Source organism: Perna viridis, chromosome 11, assembly GCF_037379345.1.
Source record: "Perna viridis isolate PV_CMFRI_1.1 ecotype Kerala chromosome 11, ASM3737934v1, whole genome shotgun sequence".
In the NCBI taxonomy this organism is placed as follows: domain Eukaryota; kingdom Metazoa; phylum Mollusca; class Bivalvia; order Mytilida; family Mytilidae; genus Perna; species Perna viridis.
Window position 1 is genome coordinate 5,482,237 of NC_142455.1, and position 24,105 is coordinate 5,506,341.

General features: G+C 32.6%; 1 protein-coding gene across 2 annotated transcripts; it reads right to left on the reverse strand.

The window, feature by feature from the left end:
* Positions 1 to 122: 122 nt before the first annotated feature.
* Positions 123 to 22,986, reverse strand: LOC148602710 (sodium-dependent glucose transporter 1A-like). Of its 2 annotated transcripts, none has more exons than XM_088552082.1 (4): positions 22,894 to 22,986; positions 16,938 to 17,222; positions 8,200 to 8,485; positions 123 to 7,415 (listed from the first exon to the last, which is right to left on the reverse strand). In XM_088552082.1, the coding sequence occupies exons 2-4, from the start codon at positions 17,190 to 17,192 to the stop codon at positions 6,109 to 6,111; spliced, it is 1,848 nt and encodes a 615-aa protein (XP_088408208.1). In that variant the 5' UTR covers positions 17,193 to 17,222; positions 22,894 to 22,986; the 3' UTR covers positions 123 to 6,108. The 2 variants fall into 2 exon arrangements, with proteins under 2 accessions (XP_088408208.1, XP_088408209.1); XM_088552083.1 differs by lacking the exon at positions 22,894 to 22,986 and adding an exon at positions 10,129 to 10,158 and having other exon boundaries at positions 16,938 to 17,075.
* Between the last annotated feature and the right edge of the window lie 1,119 nt (positions 22,987 to 24,105).

The following is a 24,105-nucleotide window of genomic DNA, read 5'->3' on the forward strand; positions in this document are numbered from 1 at the left end:
TTCTTTGGTTTAAAGCCTTCTTTGTAAAATTTAACAAATGTCAACTAACTTGTATTTAAGTTTCATATTTACCATTTGACGACATTTTTGGCGGTCGAATTTAAACGAAAAACAAACCAACCTGTCAATAAAACATTTATTCAAATATAAAATTATACTAAATAATCTAATCATCACAACCTCAAATACAAGCAACATAAATTCAACAGAGACAAGCTATGGTAAAAAAAATAATTGTTCACATAAAATTGTAACATAAATACTTGCAGGAAATCTTGTTGTTTATCTTATGCAAACGTGTGAAGAACTAATGCAATAAATATGAAATTTATGGAATGAATTAAGAGTCAGTCTTTACAAGAATCGGGCAGAAGGTGAAACATGATATGAAACAACCCACCACTTTCACAGTAATTTGACCATTTGTACCACCAGAATCAAGGATAAAGACAAGATTTTCTACATCATTTTGGTTAGATGAGTTATAACTTCATTGAGCTAACCTGCAGGACAACCTCAATTTTCAAACATATATCCAGCAAAACAGAGATTAAACAGTGAATGTTCAAAAGAGATAAGACCCAAGTTAAATTTTAATGTCAAATCAATGGGTTTTTGACATGCATGAATTTTACCACTTTTGCTTGATTCATACAGTGACTTGTATTAAACTGTCGTCAGATCTACTGTGCAATACAGTACCTGAACTGATCCGTGCAACTATAATTGCAATCTATCATCAATTTCCTATGCGTCAAACTGATCCGTTAAACCAGTGATCACTGTCTAGTATCACATGACTGCTAATCAGTTAATATAGTGTATTTTATGGATTGGTTTGTTTCAGTGTTCCATTTCGCACATATTTATTATATGATATAAATGTAGGCATCAATTTGATAACTTTTCTTTTACATTTGATATTTTCTAATAAATTTCATAATTAAATCCAAAGAAAAATTCGAAATTACACTTCACTGGATACGTTTCAAAGGAAATTCTAAAATTTTACATAACAAAACAGACATCAGATCGGTCACTAGTCATCTGTTTTCGATCCGTCATAGATCATTCAATCGTATCATTGATCAGTCAAATAGTTGCGCAGACTGGTTCAGGCACTGTAACAATGTGTTAGTTTCTTTAAAAATGAGTCTTATTGAATGCATCAAACCTACCTTTATTAAAACGCCAATCGTGTATATGACTTCATCATGATAATGCTGTGGGGTAGTACATTCTAAGGTAGTTATGGCTTTCCGTACATTATTTAACAGATTAAAAAAATGATAAAATGATATATAGTACATGTCATATACATCAATATAACAAAGGAGACAGAAGTTAAGGAGATAGACCTAGGATAAGAGACTTAAGTCTTCAAATCAGTGACATGTTTGTTTTCATATTCAATTTCACCAAAGCATATCAAGCGTTCATTTGAAACAGATTGAAATCAATCCAAGTCACTTTAATGCTTACATGAGATTGATGTAAAATACTGAATACAAACGTTCCAATGATTTTTAAGTGTTGCGTCCTTTACCCGAGTTCTACCTCCTCAAGCGTACAAATAGAAGCCTGGGGCAACAAATCAGGTAAAAAAAAGAGCCAGGGTTATAGGATATAATTGTTCAATTGCCTAAATTATGCATGAAATGAACACAATTTCCCAACAAAAATGTGGAGTTCAACTTCATAAACACCCCTTGGCTAGAGAAACCATAGTTGAAAATTACAAGAAAATACGTGGTCATTAACAGTAGAACCTTGATTCAGACAGGTTTCCTGTTTATTTAGGGGTCAGTTTATGGTGGTCATACTTTACTACAAAAGAGATAAAGATTCCTGAACTTATTTTAAACCTAGCACCATACCACAATAACAAACTAAGTCAACATTACATCCCATTCAATAAAAACAGCATCACAGCAATGGAATGTGCAACCAGTTCACCAAATCTTGCGTATTACCATTCAAACAACATCAACAACACAGAATACCAGCAAATATAAAAAAACTATTTACTGTCAACCAATTTACATGTTTATTCCCAAGCAATTTGTTTTAATACTAAATCACCACTTTTAATTCCATTTAAGTAGCACTCCAGCTACGGAGTGTGCAAAATGTGATTCATGGGTAAAAAGCCTATATATTTTTATTTTTGATGTTTTGTTTGAAATGGCATAGTAAACAGAAATTAACGTGGTTTTTCATATAACTCGTGCTCTTAGGAGATACAAATTGTATAGAATGCACTGTAGATTTCAAAATTAAGGGATATAACTCTGTAAATGACACTCCAATGGAATAGAATCTACTGGATTTTAATGTTGATTATCTTCTAAGAGCAGGCAGATTTGAATGAATAATTACACATTTCATAGTATAGACCTATAAAACAACTTCATTACAAAAATAAAAATATGTAGCCTTTTTTAAGGTGTATCACATTTTTCAGATTTTGCATGATTCTTACAAAGACAGCTACTTAATATGACATATATTTTGAGACAGTGCCACAAATTTGAACTGCTTTCCTACCAAAAAAAAAAAAAACAAAAATAAGTCTGCATTAAAAATAAATTGGTTAACAATATACCAATAAAGTCTCAAGTCTCTCCTTTTAATTACAAATGTAAGGCAATCAAAACATAAAGTTGCACATTTTGTTGGAATAGGTATATCCCAACTTGTGCTTATAACTTAGGTGCCACTTATATAAAGTCATATTCCAAATTTGAAACCAATACATCCAGTGGAAGCTGAGATTTTTGTGACGAATACTTGATTGATGGGCAGACTAACAGACGGACAAAAATAGTGATTCAAATTTACAATACATTCATTGAGTAGGGTACTAATACATGTCCGAAGCATGATATGTTAATTGTATTTGTAAATGCTGTTTTCAAGTGCAATATTATACAATGTATACATTTATAAATGCTCTTCCAATAAAGACTAGAAAATAAAAAATTTTAGGCAAAAAAGAGCAGACAGATATGAATTATCTTCAGGTTTTAGCTTAAGCACGCAGAAAATCTTCATCCGACATGTGGGGGATAATATTATCTGCACACTATTAACTGAAAACTGATATTTATACAATGGAAAGTTCACATACTTGTTTGGGAAGGACAGGATTTTTCTTGAAATAACTTGGGACCAATACTGTTCATTGATAAAATCAAAGTAACTATAATAAATGACCGACCAAATGGGGGAGGGGTCCAGGGTCCATAGGCCATCTCCTGGTTCCTTGACTTATATTTGATAGTTACACGACTCAACTTAAATTCATAAAACAACTAAATTTCAATAGATTAAAAGCTATTGTGAGACACTTAAAAAGTTACAATGATAAAATTGTATTAAAATTACATATTTCTTTATAACCAATGATATACAATGTACATTCAAATTATATCCATCATATCTGTAGTTATACGATCAAATCAAACAACTACCTGTATGTTATAAAATGTAGGTCAACATTCATTTACAAAAATTTCCAAGCATGTAACATATACCAATGCAACAAATCAACTAAATTATCCATACATCAAATAGTTACTTCCCTTTCTTCGATATTTTCTAGAGCTTTCTATTTTATTTACATTGTATTTCACATTTTATAAAACATCAGTTTGTGATTTTTAACGGATGAAAATTTTGTGGAAACAAAATTGGCATATACCACCCACTGCATAATTGTGTGCATGGGTCTTCCAGGGACATCCTTTTGAGGTTTGATACCTCAGCTTTGTCCAACATTTGTCAACCCATTATAGTACTTTTGAATTACCAAACAAAATGGGTACAGACAGACTGACAGACAGATATATTCCTGTGAACCATAATAATCGTGTAAAAATATTAGAAGTCCAAAAACGAAAACTTTTTTTTTTAATCCATGTATGGGTTAATTTGTTATATTTGCATTTGTTAAATAAAAGTCAGTGAACTGATATGTAATTAAAATAAAAAATCAGATCTATTAAAATGGAGGGAGTATTACATATTATTATTCACAACCTTACAAATCACTCTCAATCTTTTCATATACATGTAGTAGAAACATCCTTTATAAATGTATTGTTTAAACATATGCACTAGGGTATAACCAGAATATGTATGGTGAATATTTTCATCTTGGTGGAGTTGCCATGTCTTTGGCAACCCCACCGAGATGAAAATGTCAGCCTAAGGCCACCCATTGGTCTTCAGAGAATGAGGAACCCTGATACCACAGGGCAAACTGCAGCTAGCCCCAAAAAATCATTATACACAGGTACAACGAAAGACTTGCCCCTATATACTCAAGTAACATAAAAATAAACTCAAGGAGAAAACCTAAGCCAGTAATTCCTGACTTGGGACAGGCACAAAAATGTGGTGGTGTTAAAGTACTTTAGCGTGATCACAACCCTCCCCTAGCCACATCGGAAAAAAATACCATGTTTTCAGGTTTGTTTTTCATAAACATAAAGAAAATTTAAGATCTGCATGTACATTTAAACCTGTCTAAACCAAACCTTTGACTGTAGAATCTGTTCAGTTTACATGGGTGCTTGGTTACTCAGGTTCAAAATACATTTTTACTGTTACCAATGACTCTAAACAGGAAAAATTGCAACATATGTTTTAAAAAAAAAAGAAAAACATATGTTTGTCATATGTTTTCATCTGTTTAGGACCACCATTAAAAACATGATTCTGAATAACAAATTAAATTATGAAAAAAAAATAAATAAAAATTATTTAATGTATTTTTAAATACACAAAAACAGGTATTTACCATACCGATTCTAAACATTGTTTCTATATCTTTTTGAAACATGAAAACATTTGTTGCAACTTTGTCAGTGTAAAATTTCTTTGGTTTTATTCAAGGTTTAGTTTAGACAGATTTCACTGTACATGTTTCTTTGATATTACAAGCAGAACAAGTAAGGGTTTTGGTGGTCTTTATAGAAAGAGGCAAGAATATTCATATCAGGCTAAACAGGGCACAAATATTCATATCAGGTCTATCAGAGCATTAAGTCTCATATCAGGTCAAATAGGGCACACATATTCATATCAGGTCCAATGTGGCACAATTATTCTTATTAGGTCCAATAGGGCACAAATATTCATGTCAGGTCCACTAGGGCACAAATATTCATATCAGGTCCAATGTGGCACAAATATTCTTAATACATTTGTAGGTCAAATAGGGCAAAATACTTATGTCAGGTCCACTAGGGCACAAATATTCATAACAGGTCCAAAAGGACACATATATACATATCAAGTATAATAGGGCACATTTCAATACTGGTGATTTCTTCTGATTTGAACTTCAAAACAAGCATTATACAATATTAAATCTACATGTACATCTTCATGAATGAGCAGATTTCAAAGTATTTTGACATAAAAATATCTGAAAAAAAAATTCTGACCTGTATATTTAAGTTTGAAATGGATAGTTCTATATTCATGATAATTAAACTAAATTTCACAAACTACCAAATGTTATCATATGTTATATATAATAAAATATTAAAAAATATTTTCATATATAAACAAAATATTTGGAACTAAAATCACTTCTGACAAGTCTGACTAGTCTTTCTATGCTGTCCTAGATGAACTAATTTACTATTACATGATACTTGAAATAACCTATACAAAAAAACCAGTTATAACTTTGCATTCTTTAGAATATGAACAGATTACAAGCATCTAACCCTGGTTAGTGAAAAATGTTTTGTTCTTTTTAAATTCTATTTATAAACCATGAGTACCTTCCATCAAAATAAAAAAGTAAGACTCTGCTGAATACAAGGCAAAAATAAATAAGTTATTTTTTTCTATTCCCGACCCTAAACATTTTATTACTGGATCCCGATTTTTGGTTGCCCCTGTTACAATTTCTCTAGTTATTGGATGACCCTTTGGTAAGAATCAATAAAGAAAAATGATATGTTTTTTGTAAAAAAAAAATATTTTTTTACAAAACACACAATTTATTTATTTTGGCCTCATTTAGGACACATATGTAATTAAGCTATTGAAATGAAGTGTTTTTTGTTTGTTTGTAACATTTGGAATACTTCATGCATTAGACTGGTTATTATTATTATTTAACTGTTCACAACTTTTTTTCTTTTCTTCATCAGCATAAGCAATGTCATCCAAAGTTCTCCTTCGTGTAGGTTCAAGGTCAGGCATAGTTCGAAGGTCAACTTCATGATCATGTTCCAGTAGACTGACAATATCGACTGGTTCCTCTTCTTCCTTGATCTCTATGACAACATCACGATATGCAGTGTATTGTGATTCTTTGATATGCTTGGATAAAAACAATGCAGAAATAAACAATGTAAACAACATCACACTCTCCCCTAACAACAAATAACAAAACCACATGGGTGTTAGTTCATCCATCAGAAAGCCAAGAATAATTGGATTAACCATTGTTCCACTAGACGATCCAATGAGGAAAAGGGAGGCAACTTTGCCTGTTACTCTTAAAACTTCTGCTTCTGTCCATGTAAAAATAGTAGGGAAAATGATCGACATAGCAAGACCAGCTAGCGATGAACAGATCCAAACTCCACCATCATACGAGGCAAAAGATGTAAAAAATAAACCAATGAATGAGAGAATTAGTAATGAACAGTACATTGTAATCATTCTGACGGGACTACAAAACTTAACAAGAACAATACCAAAAAATCTTCCAGCACCAAATGACGCCCAGTATATACTGGTAGCATAAGATCCTTGTGTCTTTGTCCAATCCATTTGTTCAACACAGAATGTAGTAAGGAAGCCAGCAAATGTATCCTCTATTGCACTATATGTTCCGATGAGAATACACATGTTAAGGAGAATGAGACATCTGGCCTTGAATGACATCTCTGGTTCATTCTTGTCTCGCACATTCTGTAAACTGGATGACAAATTAGTGTTCCGTGAACGTAAGAATGTGATTAGAAATGGCAAGGCAGCAGATAGCGCCAAACTAGAAGTAATGAAGTATGCTATATAAATTCTTGAATTTTGTGGCTTTACCCATTCTACAGTTTCCGTTGTATTTTGTGTTGTTACATTTATGGCTAGTGTTAAGTTTTTCAATGAATTTATGTATGGAAGCCCATTTGTGACATTAGTAAGATTGTACGATCCACCACTTTTCAAAAGGTTCCCACTGATGTTTACATTAGATATGTTATTGTGTAAAATTATGGCAGTTTGGTTAGCAACATGGGAGACAACTCTTGGTTCTAGTTTAGGTGATAGGAAAGGTGCTGTTGCCAATGGTGATAAAATTCCTCCGAAAGCAAAACAAAAGTGTAATGTCTGCATGAAAGATCTGCCTGAATCTCCCCATACATATACCAGCTCGGCATTACCAACTGAAATGTAAAAATAAATTTATTTATATAAAAGACCTTCCCATTCCCTGCCAAACCTAAATAGTCAACTGCAAATAAGGTATCTAATGGGACATTGAATGATACCCCTCAACATTGTGTTTAATATCCAAAGACAAGCACTCCATTACAAATCATCAGAAAGTATTAACAGATCAAACTCAAATTTAAATTGTATATAGACTCTAATCTCAAAGAGATTTTCACTTTTATTTAGCATTCCAAGAGAGAAAACTCCAATTAATCAAAGAAAAGACAAAACAAAAAGCATCACTTATCATCATTTTCCAAGGATGATAACTGTACTTCATCAAGAAAACTTGAACCAAATTTCACAATTCTGTAATACTCAAAGAAAGATAACTCCAATTCATCAAAAAGTTTTGGATGTAAAAACCAATTGAAATTCAAACACTGTCTGTATTTTGTGATACTCAGTAACTATACAAAGTTTGAAAAAGATCATTCAATAATTTCTTAAGTTATCATCGGGAACAGGGGGACAGGAAGACAAACAAATGGAGGGACACACAAGTACAATATTTTTGATAGGTATCACAGAATACCTGACCAATTACATGTAGCAGTGTATGTGGAACCGGTTTAGAGATTCATATTTGGAACTTTTCTTCTATTTGGGCAACTGAAAAAACACTTAAACTTCGGATAAAAAAAATTATAATTTTTTTATATGTAATCAAACAATTGAATTGGTATTCTTTTGACATGCATGAATCAGACTTGTTTTTATTATAGTCAATCTTACCAGCATCTAAGCTTCCACTAAACAACCCCTTCACCCAGTGGATAACAATCATTAACTCATATCTAGAACACCATGGTATTATTCCAATTGTCACAGCATTGCCGAAAACAGACGAGAAAATCAGAAGTATCTTGTTAAATCTGTCAAACAGAAGGCCGCTGACTAAGGAACCAATCAGATAGCCCACCGAGTGTGCTGTCATAAATGCTGATCCTTCCTCCAGTCGGGTTCCAGTGATGACCTGAAGATCCAAAAAGGATGGTCCAAATTGGCCAATGATCCATCCCTGTGTAAAAGACAATAAAAAAATGAAACATGTTAAAGTATTGCTCTAAATCGATCTTGCAGTCTTTCCGAAGGTTCATCGGACCGTCACATATCACCGGTAAAAAATGTGACAGGACTGATAAAAAAATCTGGAATGCCAGACCAGAAATCCAAAAAATTTCCGATATCAGTATTTCTGGATTCAGGTCAAAATGGATGGTAAAACTTGGTTCGATCCTGAAAATAGTATGTCATCACAGGACCAAATATCCTGAAAACTGAACCTTTGAAAAGACTGATCTTGATTTATAATTTCACACTCAACTTATTCACTTAAGCAAAATAATAATATGTATATCTTCTGCTACTCATCAAACCTTTTTTTTGTGCTTACCCTAACATTTTATGGTCCATTTTTGAAATCTAAAATGTTTTCCATTTACTCAACGTAAATTTTACTACCTATCTATCCTGTTTTTCTATCTTGCTGGAAGCAGGAAACAAGAACATTATTTTTTTGGCCTTAGTGCATCTTATAAATGTATTGATACATAGTTTTTAAGGGATTTTTTCATGACTGCAAATTAATTTGTAGCTGGTAAAAGCTTCAATAAAATACTTTGCAGGCTCATGTCAACTGCAGAGGTCAAACCCTGCACAAGTATGGACATACTATTCAAGCCTGATACAGCTCTGAATTTTGATTGGAATTAAATATTTCACACAGGAAAAGAACTTGGCTAGAATCAAAGTGGTCTTTTTTTGTTTCTTGACTTTATTCCTAAACAGATTAAGTCACAAACCTCAAAATAATAACAGACTTCCTTTTATATGACACCTTGTGGTACAATATTAAAAAAATCCATTTACAAGTAATAAAATTATTGTCCAAACATCATAAAAAGGCTTTTTTCTGTCCACTTTTTGGCCTTTCATTCCTAAATGGTTCAAGTCAAACCCTCCCCAATCCTTTTTTTCATATTTTACAAGGTTCTTTGCCACAAAAGGAAGGCTGGGATTTATATTAAAAGTTGTAACATGAAATGTTTCGGAATGAAGTGTGGTATTGCAACTTGTGGTATATTTTCACAAAGATTTTTACTCTTATACCCAAATTATTATTCTGACATAAAAAGTCAACAGATCGGGACGACAGAATGATACCATTATACAACTGCAATTTTTTTTGTGGTCGGTACGAAAACTTGACTCTAATTTTTAAAAAATATTTTAATAAATAATCCAGCATGTCCAAAATGAAACATTTCATTAATCTGGCATCCATCAATTATTATAAAATTACATCATTCACACCTACATTGTACATAACAATGTTCAACCTTTAAACAAAATTTCATCAAACTCCAATGAACTGTTCCATTCTAACAAAATTTTATGATAATATACAGACAGACAGAAAAACAAGATGACCCAGATACACATGTACAGATTTGTATACATGTACCTGCATATCTGAGAGAGATTATAAAAGTAATATCAGGGTTTGTTAGGAGTTTTACTTTAACGATCTACATGCCACTATACTGTACATCATCATTGCATTACTTGATCCTCAAAATGCTTCAAAATCAGACACAAACATACATACATGTACATGCTTAAGAGATTACAACATAAAGGTCAACAACACCAATAACTTACTGATACTCCTTATTTCTTCCTCTAAAAGAGCTGAACAATACAATAAAAAAAGTTTTCAATTACTGTGAGAGATCTTGTCTACAAATGTATATGTTCAGTACAAAGTGTCTTTCAATGACCACAAAAAATAAAAATATGTAGCCTTTTTTGGAGTGTACTACATTTTTCAGATTTTGTATGATTCTTACAAAGACTTAAATACTTAAATACTTAAATCACATCCATGTAGGTTTTTTTTCTCTACTCCATTTTTTTCATCTTGTCCTCATATCTTGACCTACACTTAGAAATCGATGGAAAAGGAAAACTACTGACCAAACTTTACGACAAACGTGATGACTTTTCATTCAGAATTGTTAACTTTCCTTTCATCTGTGGCAACATCCCTTCGGCTCCTGCGTATGGAGTGTTCATATCACAACTCATACATTATGCCAGAGCTTGCCTAAATTACACAGACTTTTTGTATCGCGCTAGAACTCTAACAAATAGGCTTCTGGAACAGGGTTATGTTGCTACAAGATTGAAGTGATCACCACAGAAGTTTTATGGTCGTCACCATGAACTCGTGGATCGTTATGGTTTATCCATCAGCACCATGAAAACTGATGTATTCAACGGGTCATAGATTTCCTTTCCTCGTTTGTCTACCCTGGACTTGACTTTTTATGAGCAACTCGGCGGTGTTTCTAGAAAAGCAGAGGACGCTTACCCTACCGGTGCACCTGGTCCATGCTCCCAGTTTTTAGTGGAGTCCAAGTTGCTCATTTACTTTTGTTGCTTTGTATGTATGATTTTAGTTACTTTATGTTCTTTGTTGTGTGTGTCTGTTTTCCATGTCTGGTCTTTGTCCCTGGATTGCATTCTTTTGATTACCACTATGACCTTGGTTCCCTTGATTACTCTTTACTTATAAGATTCCATTGCACATGGTGTCATGAGTATAAAAACTTATTTTAGGTGTTTTTTTAATTTTTTTTAATCTTTCTACAGTGAAACCAGTCTACACCATTCCCCTATTAGACAGAAGATGTTATACATTTGGCACACTTCATGAAATTTGTGCGTCTATCAATCCTTACAGATGAAATAAGGGCTAGACTGACTCAAGAGGTCACGAAAATTGTCAGTCCTGTTGGTCCAGACTGCCAAAATCTCTGTATGAAGTATGCTGCAGCTGGATAGTGAATGAATATTTGATTGTAATGATATTTAACCAAATAACATATATACATGTATTACAGAGAGACTTGTAGCAAGTCTATCAAAATATGGCTAGGTCTGGTATTTTTATCTAAAGTCACAGTCGCAATAGCGATTGTTGATTCATTTCTTTCCTTGGTTTTTAGATGTTTTACAGTTTGTAAGCTCCTGGTTTAGGGGTATTTTGTACTGAAAGGAAAGACGTTTATATATTTTAGGCCAGCACATTTGGGCATTACGAAAACAATTGGCGGTGACTAAAGATGTTTCAGCTGAAGCCAAAAGAAAGAAGACCTGGCCAGTCTTTTTCCATCCACAGCATTTGAAGAATAAAATTGTACTAGGAAAACTGTGAACAAGGCTCACTAACTTGATAACTCCCATTCCCCATTTGCATCTTTTTTTTATTTTGATCAAAATCTAAAATAGGATGTACACAATGGAAATATGTTATAAAGTTTTGAGAAAGTTTCATTCAATTCCATTCAGTGATATAGGAGGAGTAACAGATCTGTCCCCATATCAACAATTGACAAAGTCCATGTTTTGATATGTGAAACTCCCAAATTAATTCAGATCAAAATTTAAAATAGAAATGGGGGTACACAATGGGAACATGTAATAAAGATTCTGTGAAAGTTTCATTAACTTCCATTCAGTGGTTTGGGAGGAGAAATGGACAAGAGATGGGTACCCTTTGTGCAATGAAAGGATGGGCAGACACCCTTATCACAATCTTTGAAAGTGGAGGTATAAATAAACAATAATTCTTAAAAATACAGCAAATTTCATAGATCAGGAAAATATTTTTATTGGACTGGCAGAAAAACTGATTTTACCAGTCCCATAACTAACAGGCTAAAACAGGTTTTCAATTACTGTGAGACATCTTGTCTACAAATGTATATGTTCAGTACAAAGTGTCTTTCAATGCCCGCAAAAAGTGAAACATACACTATTTTTTATATGGCACACTAAATCAATCTGTAAAGGCCTAAATTACTTACAACTTGCCAGGAAAAGCTTCATAAGGTTGGTGCCTACTGTAGGTACTTGACTTAAGGCCAAAAAAAAATAAATGCTTGTTTCCTGCAACCATACCTACATGTACCTAAATTTTTGTGCCTATCTAAACATTTTATGGCCATACATGTTTTCGCTCAAACAATATCAAAGTTTAGATTTTCCCATTATCTCAATGCAAAATGTTTTTGAAAAATAAAATAATTCCCTTACTTACCTACCCTATTTTCTTCTTGCTGGTATCAGGAAACAAGACTTATTATTCTTTCTGGCCTAACATATAGGGACTTCAGACAATGTCTGGTGTAGACACTAGACAGGTGTCTAATTCTTTCAGGGATCAGTTTAAACAGATTTTATTGTACATGTACCTGTCTTAAGTGACCAAAAAAGGGAGAGCAAAATCATGGTCATAAAAGACAGGTGGTCTTTATGTACAACTGATTCTACACAGAAAATACTACAATGAGATATTTTAATTGTCAGTCTCTGTAAGAATCAGGCAGTGGGTGAAACATGGTATGGAAAAACCCATCATTTTATTAGTGTAATTTGACTACTGTAAATGTATTAATTTTCGCGGCTGCTAATTTTTGAGGATTCTGTCAACTGAACATACATGCGGGGATTGAAAAAATGACAAGCCTGATATGGTGTTAAAAAATCAATTTCGCGTTCTTGCATTCACCGCGAAAACAGTGAAAATAAATACTTTTACAGTCTTTGCACCATCAGAATAAAAAAAAAGACAATACTTTCCATATCATGTTGGTGCACTAAGTTATAATTTCATTAAAATGCACTGAAATTTGACATTTTAAGGGCAAATAACTCTGTCAAAAACCTCATTTTTCTAACATTATATTGAAAAATTTTTGGGCAAAGCCAGTGATGCAGAGATCAAAAATTGGTATTTTCAGAGAAAGTATCCTTGAGTGAAATTGTATTGTCAGACCAGTGGGGTTCTGACATGCATGTTTCTGATTTTTCCCATTTTGCCTGATTCTTACAAATACTTACACTTAATTAACATGATTGAAGTTTTTTTAAGACAGGTTACTGTTGAATACAGGTGCATGACAGGTTTTACTGAAACTGTATTTGATAAACCATAATTATATATGTTTATGCTCGTCCATGCTGCCAGTTTTTAGTGGAGTCTAAGTTGCTCATTTGCTTTTGTTACTTTGTATGTATGATTTTAGTTACTGTATGTTCTTTGTTGTGTATGTCTGTTTTCCATGTTGGGTCTTTGTCCCTGGATTACATTCTTTTGATTACCACTATAACCTTGGGTCCCTTGATTAATCTTTAACGAATATCAAAATAAAACAGATTTCTTGTTGTAAACCATTCATATCGATAAGGTAAAATGAATTGAAGATAAGAAAAGATCTAACAAATTTGACTTCATCAAGACCATGTAACGGTAATTCCTGAATGTCCCTAGATGTCAATTATCTAATCATGTTGATAAATCTACCATCGCAAAAAAATACTTCCCTCAAGGAAATACATCAAATCACTACCTTGAAGAAAGGTTTTTAAGTGCAAATTTTGTGAATTTTAATCATGTACAAGTATTTCCTAAGAGTGTCATTGAGATATATACATGTACTTATATATTTAAATAAACCAGGACAAAAGAAATCCTTAAGCTTATAAATCATACAGAATTAATCTATGTTAAATTTGAACAGGCCTATTGTACTAAAAGGATATAAATTTATTGAAATGTGCAGAAAATCTACCTGATTGACAAGTTTCATTAAAATATGTCAATCAAATCCCATTTAATGTGTAAAATTGACATTAATTGCAATAAAAAGACAAGCAACTTGATAGTAATTAAAATTTCTTTCTCTACAAATTAACTTATCTAAAATATACTATATAAATGTACAATGGGAGATTAAAGTTTAGACAAAGCATAATATAAAGAACTTGATATAAAATGTACACGTTCATTGTATCCTCAAGACATACAACTTTAAAATCAATTATAGCCCCAAAAATGTACTACATGTAGTATTCAAATTTATACAGGATGTTCTTTCAATTCATATAAGTTACAGTAATGGGTGGTTGATAAAAGTATTTTTAAAGTTAAATGAACTTATAAGAGAAGATAACATGAATTTTAAAGAATTCCTTAGAAAAATATTATTTGAAGAATTTGAATTAATTGTAGTACACGTAATATTGTCTCCCTTTTTTGTGAAAGCCATTTATTAAATTGTGAGTCATCTGAATTTTGCAGATTTAACAATGCGGAAGCAAACTTTTTAAATTTCCTTTATTTCTACATGTAGTTGAAACTCCAAATCAATCAGAGATTTTATTTTTAAAAATGAAAACAAACAATGGCAAGTCCATGAATGAATTTAACCTACATTTACAAGTATATGTAGCATATCAAAGCACCTTAAATATTTCATTAATGCTAAAATCAAATAAAGGTTACGTTGGACTCTTCTGACTTTTATATGAACAAATTGACACAATTGATCAAAAAGTGGTAATATTATAAAATGGTTGTTTTTTGTCACTTTTGTTGGTCTCTACTGCAATGAGAAATACTTCAGTGAGCAAATAGCTAATAAATCTCCAGACAGAAAGTAAAAAAATGATGAAGTGTTTTGATTAGAGGGGTCATGTGCCATATACATGTATCACAATACAAAATATTCCATTAAAATCAGAATATCTACAAAGAATGTCCAATTGAAATTCTTTATATAATTAAACATGAGGCCAGGAGCCTGAATTGCACACCTGGTTAAATTTTGGCTTTTCAAGAGCAATAACTCTAACAACCAGTGACTGAGTTGATTGACAACGCTGATCCAATGCAGACTTTTGTAGGCCTTATAAAAAGGATCATTTTGGCAATTGAAAGAATATGGCTAAACTTAATAGTTTTGGAGATACATATGTATATGAGAAAAACTTCCAATTGACCCTTTTGTTCCATTTTCATTAGCAGCAACCAAGTTTTTTCTACAGATCAAAAATCCCCACATCAGTTCTATGCAGAATATCCTAAGGAATATTCATACCAAGTTTTGTTCTAATTGGTCAAGTTGTGTCAGAGAAGAAGAGTTTTGAAAAATAGTTAACGATGACGGACGACGACAGATGCCAAATGATAGCAATAACTCGTATGGTCTTTGGCCAGGTGAGCTAAAAAGGATGATTCTCAAAATTTAGAACCCAATCGTCAATAGAGATTAGTTATAATAGGATAATTAATTGGATAGAGCGAATAACCGAAATATTATCACAAGTGCTGAGGAATGCTAGATTTAACATGTGCATGGAACAATTAAATCTTAAAACTGTCTTGGCAAAAATGATCATATTTTGTTTATGCACAATAACCAATTGATTATTCTATTTATTACATTTATTATTTATTTATTTATTTATTTATTATTTATTATTATTATTCTATTTCCACCACTATTTGTTGCTCTTCTCAACAGAAATTCTAAATTTTGTGAATGGTGGATTGATATTTGTGTTGTGATATTTCAGCTGAGAAAGTGCCAGAGTGAAATTACCAAATTCATTCCACAAATTTTTTACACTTGGAACATTTGGTAAATCACTGCTATATATTTAATAATATTTAATTCTGTCCACTAAGAATGGAATTTACATTAGAACTTATGACATTCCATCCATCTACATTTACAATAGATTGTAACCATAACAGTACCTGCATGTATCATTCTGCTATACCTACATCATACATAGAAACTTGCTTAAACTGACCGCCTTCAGGTTTTGTTTACAAAGGTTTAAAATACATTATATCTGATATAAAAAGACTTTGAAAAGTACGTCAATAAGACTGATTTTCAGTTTATCTATGGTTTAAGTACTATGGTTTAAGGAGGTAGATCTAGGGTAAGGGACACAACTCTTACAAGTCATTGGAACGTTTGTATTCAGCATTTTACATCAATCTCATGTAAGCTACAAAGTAATTTGGACTGATTTCATTGTTTCAAATGAAAGCTTGATAGGCTTTGGTGAAAATGAATATCATACAAGCATATAACTGACTTCAAGAGTTCTGTCCCTTACCCTAGGTCTACCTTCTTAAACAAGTTTCACTATCTTCTATACAAAATGAATAGCTGCACCACAGCACATTAAATTATATACGTCTGTCCCTTGTATCCTCTACACCATGAGGACCACTTTGTTCAACGTGTCATACGTTTCTCTTTGAGCAACTTGATGGGTGTTTCTAGAAACAGAGGATGCTTACCCTACCAGTGCACCTGGTCCATGCTCCAAGTTTTTAGTGGAGTCCAATTGGCTCATTTACTTTCTGATTTATTAGTACATATTATTTTTGTTATTTTATGTTCTTTGTTGTGCGTGTCTGTTTTCCCTATCTGGTCTTTGTCCCTGGATTTCATTCTTTTGATTTCAGCTACAATCTTGGCTCCTTCGATTACTATTTCAATGTTCAGAATCCAATTACTATATGTATCCACTTCAAAACTGACCTTATTCTCAATGTACATGTACATGTATACCCATGCTTTGAACTCCTCTTTATGACTTACCAAATTGACAAAGGCCCAGAAAAGACATAAAGTATGGAGGAATTTTGCCTTGTAGTTCTTCTCGGTCTTCCATTTCTCACAAAAACTTTTCTTTGGTGGCTTCTCATCTACTTGATCTATTTCCTTTTCAACTTCTATATCCCCGGCAGCCAAATTTGGTAGTGTATGTTTAGCAATATCTTCATCATACTGTTCCAATGTTTTACCATTTTGGACTCCATTTGTGTAGGTTATGGGTATTCTGATGTTTTTCATATTCACAGGGATTTTGGTTGGAAATCATCACTACAACAAAAAATATGTATATTTACATATAGGAATCATCATACATATTTGTGAAATTAAATTGTATTCTTCTGTTTTAAGTACTTCTCTGTCTAAGAATCAGGCAAAATGCGTATACATGCAAGATGTGGTATGTGATGAAAAAAAAATCAAAGAATTCATTGCATAATCCAAGTACTTATACCTCACAACTTCCAGAAAATTTCTAGAAACAAACCACTGAGTTGTTTGTATGATGTCAAAGAATAATCAAGGGAACTAAGAATCTAGCGGAAATCAAAGGAATGTAATTCAGGGACAGACCAGACAGGGAAAACAGAAAACAAAACCAAGTACACAAAACAACCAAAACGATACACACAAAGTAACGAAAGTAAATGAGCAACTCGGACTCAACTAAAAACTAGAAGCATGGACCAGGTGCACCGGCAAGTTGAGCATCCTCTGCTTTTCTAGAAACATCTGACGAGTTGCTCATAAAAAGCCAAGCCCAGGGTAGACAACATAGGAAAGGAAAACTATGACACACTGAACAAATTAGTTTTCATGGTGAGGACCATAAAATTCTGTAGTGATGACTTCAATCTTGTAGCATCATAACCCTGTTCCAGAAGTCTACTTGTAATTGTAAGAAGTCTGGCGCGATACAAATAGTCTGTTTAGTTACGGCAAGCTCTGGCATGGTGTATGAGCTGTGATATGAAACTCCATATACAGGTGCTGAAGGGATGTTGCCACAGATCAAAGAAAAGTTGACAATTCAGAATGAATGAAAAATCATCAAATTTGTCATAAACTTTGGTCAGTTGTTTTCCTTTACCATCGATCTCTAAGCGTAGGTGAAGATATGAGGCAGACTTCCCACTGTCTGTAGTATCCTTTATCTCAAGTTCCCTGAAACTAGGATTGTTTAACAATAATATGTCATCTATATAGTGGAAACTGAGATTAAAGGATCTATATGTAGCTAAACACAAGAGTGAAGAAATACATGTAGGTCAACAAGTAGAGGAGCACAATTTGTTCCCACTGGAATGCTGACTGTTTTTGAGTAGTCCAACACTCTGGACAAATACATGTACATGTACAAATTAATATTGTTGATAAAAATTCCAGCATTTTGAAAACATCTTCTGTATATTTTGAAGATGATTTGGAATTATTTTTTACAAAGTACAATGTATGAGGAATCTCTACCAAGAACTATATACTGTACATGTATTTGTATCTAGGTGTACCACCTTTTTTGGAGAAACAATGATGTATAATGTGTTTAAAAATCATAGATTTTAATGCTTTTATATTCTCATAATACATGTAATCTAGAATTGAGGGTCTACAGACTATTTTTCGATTCTTTCAAGCTCCACATTGATACCACTACAGGCGTAACAAGTGTTGTGGTAAGACTGGATGAATTGTGATATGAAAACTCCATAAGCAAGTGCTAAAGGGATGTTGCCACAGGTGAAAGGAAAGTTGACAATTCTGAATGAAAAGTCATCAATTTAGTCATAAAGCTTGGTCAATAGTTCGATCAAAATCGGGGTTAAAACAAATGAGAGAAATTGCAACACTATTGTGAATAAATCCAGTCCTTTCCTTCAAAATTCTTAACAATAACAGAGGAATTTATAGGATTTGACTAGCCCGAAAACAGAAAAGTACACATCACTTCAGTTCACTAGCCTGAATCACTATAACTAGATCTGTGCTTAAGGATATGGCTAAAGGCGAGCTCTTATAAATTTGTTTTCATGTTGGAAATGGCCGCACCATAATGAATATAAATTGAATGTTCAATACAAAATGAAACTGTTGGAGGAATACCAAAGTACAAAAGTACATGAACATTGTACATGTATTAAAGTACATGTATTCATTTGACACCCTCATTCACTAAGAATTTTTAACCTTATCAAATAAAACTGTAGAGCTGTGATTAGGCATACTAAGTGAGACCCCCAGCTTAAAAACATTAATCTTCTTCCTGTGCAAACAGAATAATATAGATTAAATAGCTTGATGCATGTCAAATAGCTGTAACCCAATCAGTTATGTGAGGTCTCATCAAAATTGCTGTGTTAACCCAAGTTGAAGCATCCTATATTTATTTCAAATTAACTAAGTAACAATTTCATGAGATCTATAAATATCAAAATATTTAAAAACCCAGTGACATCATACCCAAAGTACATTATACATAACTGGTTTAAGTTTTGTACCAAGGCCATTATGGGATATCAGTGGTAAATTTTTCCACCAAACTTCCAAGTCTAAAAACCCTTCTGCTACTTCTTAAAGGTGATTTTCACATTCACTTGTTTTTTAACCAACCAAATAGACTAATAATGTAACAATTCACTGGAACCTACACTACTGTCAACACAAATTTTAATTTCTTCACTCTCCACAGTGGAGATATTATGAGTGGAATCACAATGTCTCCATTCTCCACAGTGGAGTCACCATTTTAAAAATTGTCTGTAGTTTACTATTCCTTTCTTCAAGGTATATTTCATGGTTCTAGTAGTTTTATGATATCTCTCACTTATGGATAGAAAAAATATTGGAAAGTAATGAAATGGAGCAATTTTATCCTAGTTTTTACTTTGATGGAGTCACAGTGGAGGACATGATTGATTTCACTGTGAAGAGTGGAGACAGTTATTTGTTCCTCGTTTTAAAAGCAGCCCCACCCTTTATTTTTGGGAAATTTTTGCAGTATTTTCAACACATTTGGAAAAATATTTTACAGGGACAGATACATGTCATATGTCAATCCAGAACTTAAAACTGATACCTAACTGACAAATACATATTCCAAATATTCGTTAGGTCGAAAAAAAACATTCCCCAGAAGTGAACAAAGTACTCGAGGAACATTTCACTGGCATCTTTACCTGGTTTTAAAAAAAAAATATTCTTGACAATTGAGGATTTTCCTTCCTTTAGGAAAAATATTTTTCAACATTTTGGAAAAGTCTCAAGGGGAAACAGCCGATATTCAGCTGCAATAAAAGGGTATCAAAATCACTGGAAGAAATTAAAATTTTGTTTAAAAGTACAAAAAATGTAGTGAACATACATATACATTTTATACCTGATTACACAAGTAAATATAAACCTTTCCGCAAATGCCAAATGTGAAAGGCAATGATTTCTACCAATTAAAAAATTCTTTGTTAATCAGGATGGGAACCAGTTCTGATATAAGAGTAAACAGTCCATTTTGGAGTGCTGTTCATCATATGATGGGTTTTAACTCACTATAAAATTGAAAGTTTGGAGAATACAGTATAATAGCGAGCATAAAGTGAGCTCAACAGCAATGTGTGTGTGTGTATATGAAAAAAGCATTCTTGAGATGGATCCCCAATGATAGCTATCAGCCTAACCAGAATATGTTTGGTAGTCAGCAGGAACGAAGCTCCACGGCAAGAAAATCAGAAATTTACACTCATCTGGATCAATAAACAAAAAGCAGTTAAGAATTTAAATTTTACCATTGAAAATATAGTCTTTTTCAATGCATTCCTTTAACTTTTTCCTGCTTCATGAAATATTCATGAAAAAGTTCAGGAAAGGTTCCATGCACTGATAAGCCCACCATTAGAAAAAATATAGCATGGACTGTATTGTTCAAATGGAAACATAGCTTTTCTAAGATAGGGAAGGCAATCAAATTTGCTCTCAATTGCGTTTCCGTCACAGGTTAAGTGTAAAATGTTCCCAAAATCCTTGTTATCATTCTGGACTTTATACATATTCTCATTTGGACCTGCTTAGTCTTAAAATGATATAGCCAGAGCTCCTCATCAAGTTAAAAAAAAGGATTAAAAAATGTTGGAACTCTTGTTGTTTGCTTCTTTCGGCAAAGTAAATGCCTACACAATATTATTTCAGTTAAAGTGGTAATTATTGTACATAAATTGAATTAAAAGTATATTTTTAAGGAGGCACACTTTAAAATGTAAATATCTAAAAAGTTGAAGATTTTGAAATACTGCATTTTACAAAAATGTACATAATATACATCCTTTAACAAAATTTCACAGAAAGAAATCTCCTCATACTTATTGCTTATAATGGGTATAGAGCATACATCGGGGTTGGTACCCCAAATAAGGGGGGAATAACCCTAATTTCAGGACTTATTCCACACCTGTTCATTTTCACATTTACAGAAAATAACTTAATTTGTCAATTTTGATAGTTTGATGGAGGAATTAGTATAAAATTTTCTCTCAAGAAATGATAATATTTGATTTACCTTATATCATTTATAACAAATCAATCATATGTTTGATTAATGAGGTACAATGTACATGTACCGTAATAACTTTTTTTTTTAATCAATAAACACTTACTGATGGGCAAGAAAGTTAACTCTCAATCCAGGAATAGAACTCTTATGTCTCAAGAAAACTGCTGGTTTAAACAATAACAAGGTTGAACTGACAACAAGAATAGTAATGAAAAAACTACAAATACATGTATATGGGCAACCATGCATTGAAACCTACCAGATTGTACAGTTGTATGTATAACTGTAATATAAATGTAAACATCTCCACATGGGTCAAGATAACGGAGCACAATACACCATGAACCAAGAAATAATTGAAACTACATTTACTACACAAGAAAAAGACCTTGGCATAACTATAGACAGTAAATTAAAATTCCAGGATCATATTAACATACAAGCTAAAAAGCCAACCAAAAATTAGGAATGATAACAGAACATTCAAGTATATAGATAAAAATATGTTTCTTGTGCTTTACAAGAGTATAGTGCGTTCCCATCTAAAGTATGGGAGCTCAGTATGGCCGCTCATAAACAAAAAAGAAGCGGTACAAATAGAAAACGTAGAGAGAAGAGCTACAAGACTACTCAAAAACATCCAACATCTAAGTTATGGGGAGAGACTGGTGTATCTAGGATTACCGACACTACAGTATAGAAGGGACAGATCAAAACCTAGTATAAACATATAAGATTCTCAATAACATTGATAAAGTTGAATGTGAAAACCTATTTCCAATGCCTGAATCAAACACCAGAGATCACCAGCAAAAAATATATAAGCAACACTGTTGAAAAAATAAAAGGAAGGCAAGGTTCTCACAAAGAGTGATTGATAATTGGAACGGATTACCAGTCAATGTAATAAAATCCAAAGCTGTAAATAGTTTTAAAAGTTCCCTGAACACTCACTGGAAAAACTATCCAGTAAAATTTGTGCCAAGTTTCTATGGGCCGGAAGTTGACATTAGCAGAGATAACTTTATCAATATGGATCTGAGACCCGATGAAGCGTAGTAACATGTATGATTAACCGATCTCGAGACCTGATGAAACTGATGTAAATGCAAAGTGCCTAAACAGGTTTATTAATGAATCCCACAGAGTTTCAAGCTACCTCTAGTATTGCTTGTGTTACAAACGATACAAAATGGAATATAATGTAGGTAAAATAAGGAAAACAGTTACACTAGAAAATTCAACTTTTAGAGCAGTCTAAACTGTTGAACATGAAGAGGTCGTTAAAACTTGGACAAATTCATGTTTTGATTCAAGATTGAAATTTGAACTAAAAAACGTGCACCATAACAGCTTCAAACAACAATCTTATTCATCAATTCAATAAAGTAATTAATTATTTACCTGTTAAACAACTTTCACATGTTTCGTTCCTTCGAACGTAAAAATATTCTGTTGAAAAATAATGACACCAGTTATCTGCTCATGAAGTAATATATAGTACTTCCGGTGTAAAGTGAATTAAGCGGGAATTTCAAAAATTAAGATATCTGTCGTATTTCAATCTGTATTGTAAAAAATCATTTCTTATAACCAAATAAAAGATTTTCACAGTAGACCTACTATAAAAATCCTTCACCAAATTAAACAATTTGAAAAAAAAAAGAAAAGGCAGACAGTTTTCTTACTATGTGGTGCTTGAATGAATTTTCGTACGGTTTAATTTGCTCATTTTTATTAAATTCGAGTTGCATTTTCTTCAATTTCTTCTAATAAAATAACTGGCTTTATTTCAAAAGGGCTTATTTAATCTTAGAGTGAAAGCATTGTGATTGTGAGAAATAATCTCTGTGGAATGAGTCTATTTGGAATGAATCTGTGAAACTGTACAAAACAAAATGTAAAAGTTCTAGACGTTCTTTTTTATAATATACATGACTGCTTTAGCTCATCTGTGCTTTCCTATGTTATATGCAAGCTTGTGTTTGTTCATGAACGATAATGTGTTTTTTTTTTCTGTACGAGTATTGTCTAATCAATATTATGTGTTATTCATGCTCCTTGCTCCTTCCTTAATTGTTTCCATGCAATATTACATGTATGCCATCTGAGATAGATCTTTCGAAATTTTCGAAAAATGTTCATGTGCAGTAGGGTATGTAATTCTCGTTCTAGTTTCATTTTCTTTACCCGAATTTCCGACGTAGAACGTATTGAAAACCGAAGACCGATCTGCATTTTATTGTTTACTTCCGGGTACTCGAAACACTGTATTACAATGTAAAATCTTCTATTTTATGTTTTTTTCTTGATATCTTTATCATGTATAAATAGATATTTGTCATTTTTTATCGGTATTTTTATACAAAAAGATCTTTTGATGTTTTGCCCTTCACACTGAACTCAACGCTCTCTAAATGACTAATCTCCATGCTATTAAATGGTAGACTAGGACACATTTTCGTGAAATCACGGGGTCACACGACGAGACTTACATAACCTATTCAAACGTCGTTTGACGATCGGATAACGTCGCGTAAAATCATTCACATTTCCCGACTTCGCATAATTTTTGCATTTTCTGAGGGCTGTGCACAGCGTCTAGAGTGATCTTCA

Bases quoted from the DNA above. Each gene is read 5' to 3' on its own strand.
- LOC148602710 (XM_088552082.1), bottom strand. From the start codon at position 17,192: ATGAAAAACATCAGAATACCCATAACCTACACAAATGGAGTCCAAAAT. The intron at 8,486-16,937 runs GTAAGTCATAAA...TCTTTTACACAG, and splicing joins TCTGGGCCTTTGTCAATTTG to GGATGGATCATTGGCCAATT. The intron at 7,416-8,199 runs GTAAGATTGACT...TTTACATTTCAG, and splicing joins TAGTGGAAGCTTAGATGCTG to TTGGTAATGCCGAGCTGGTA.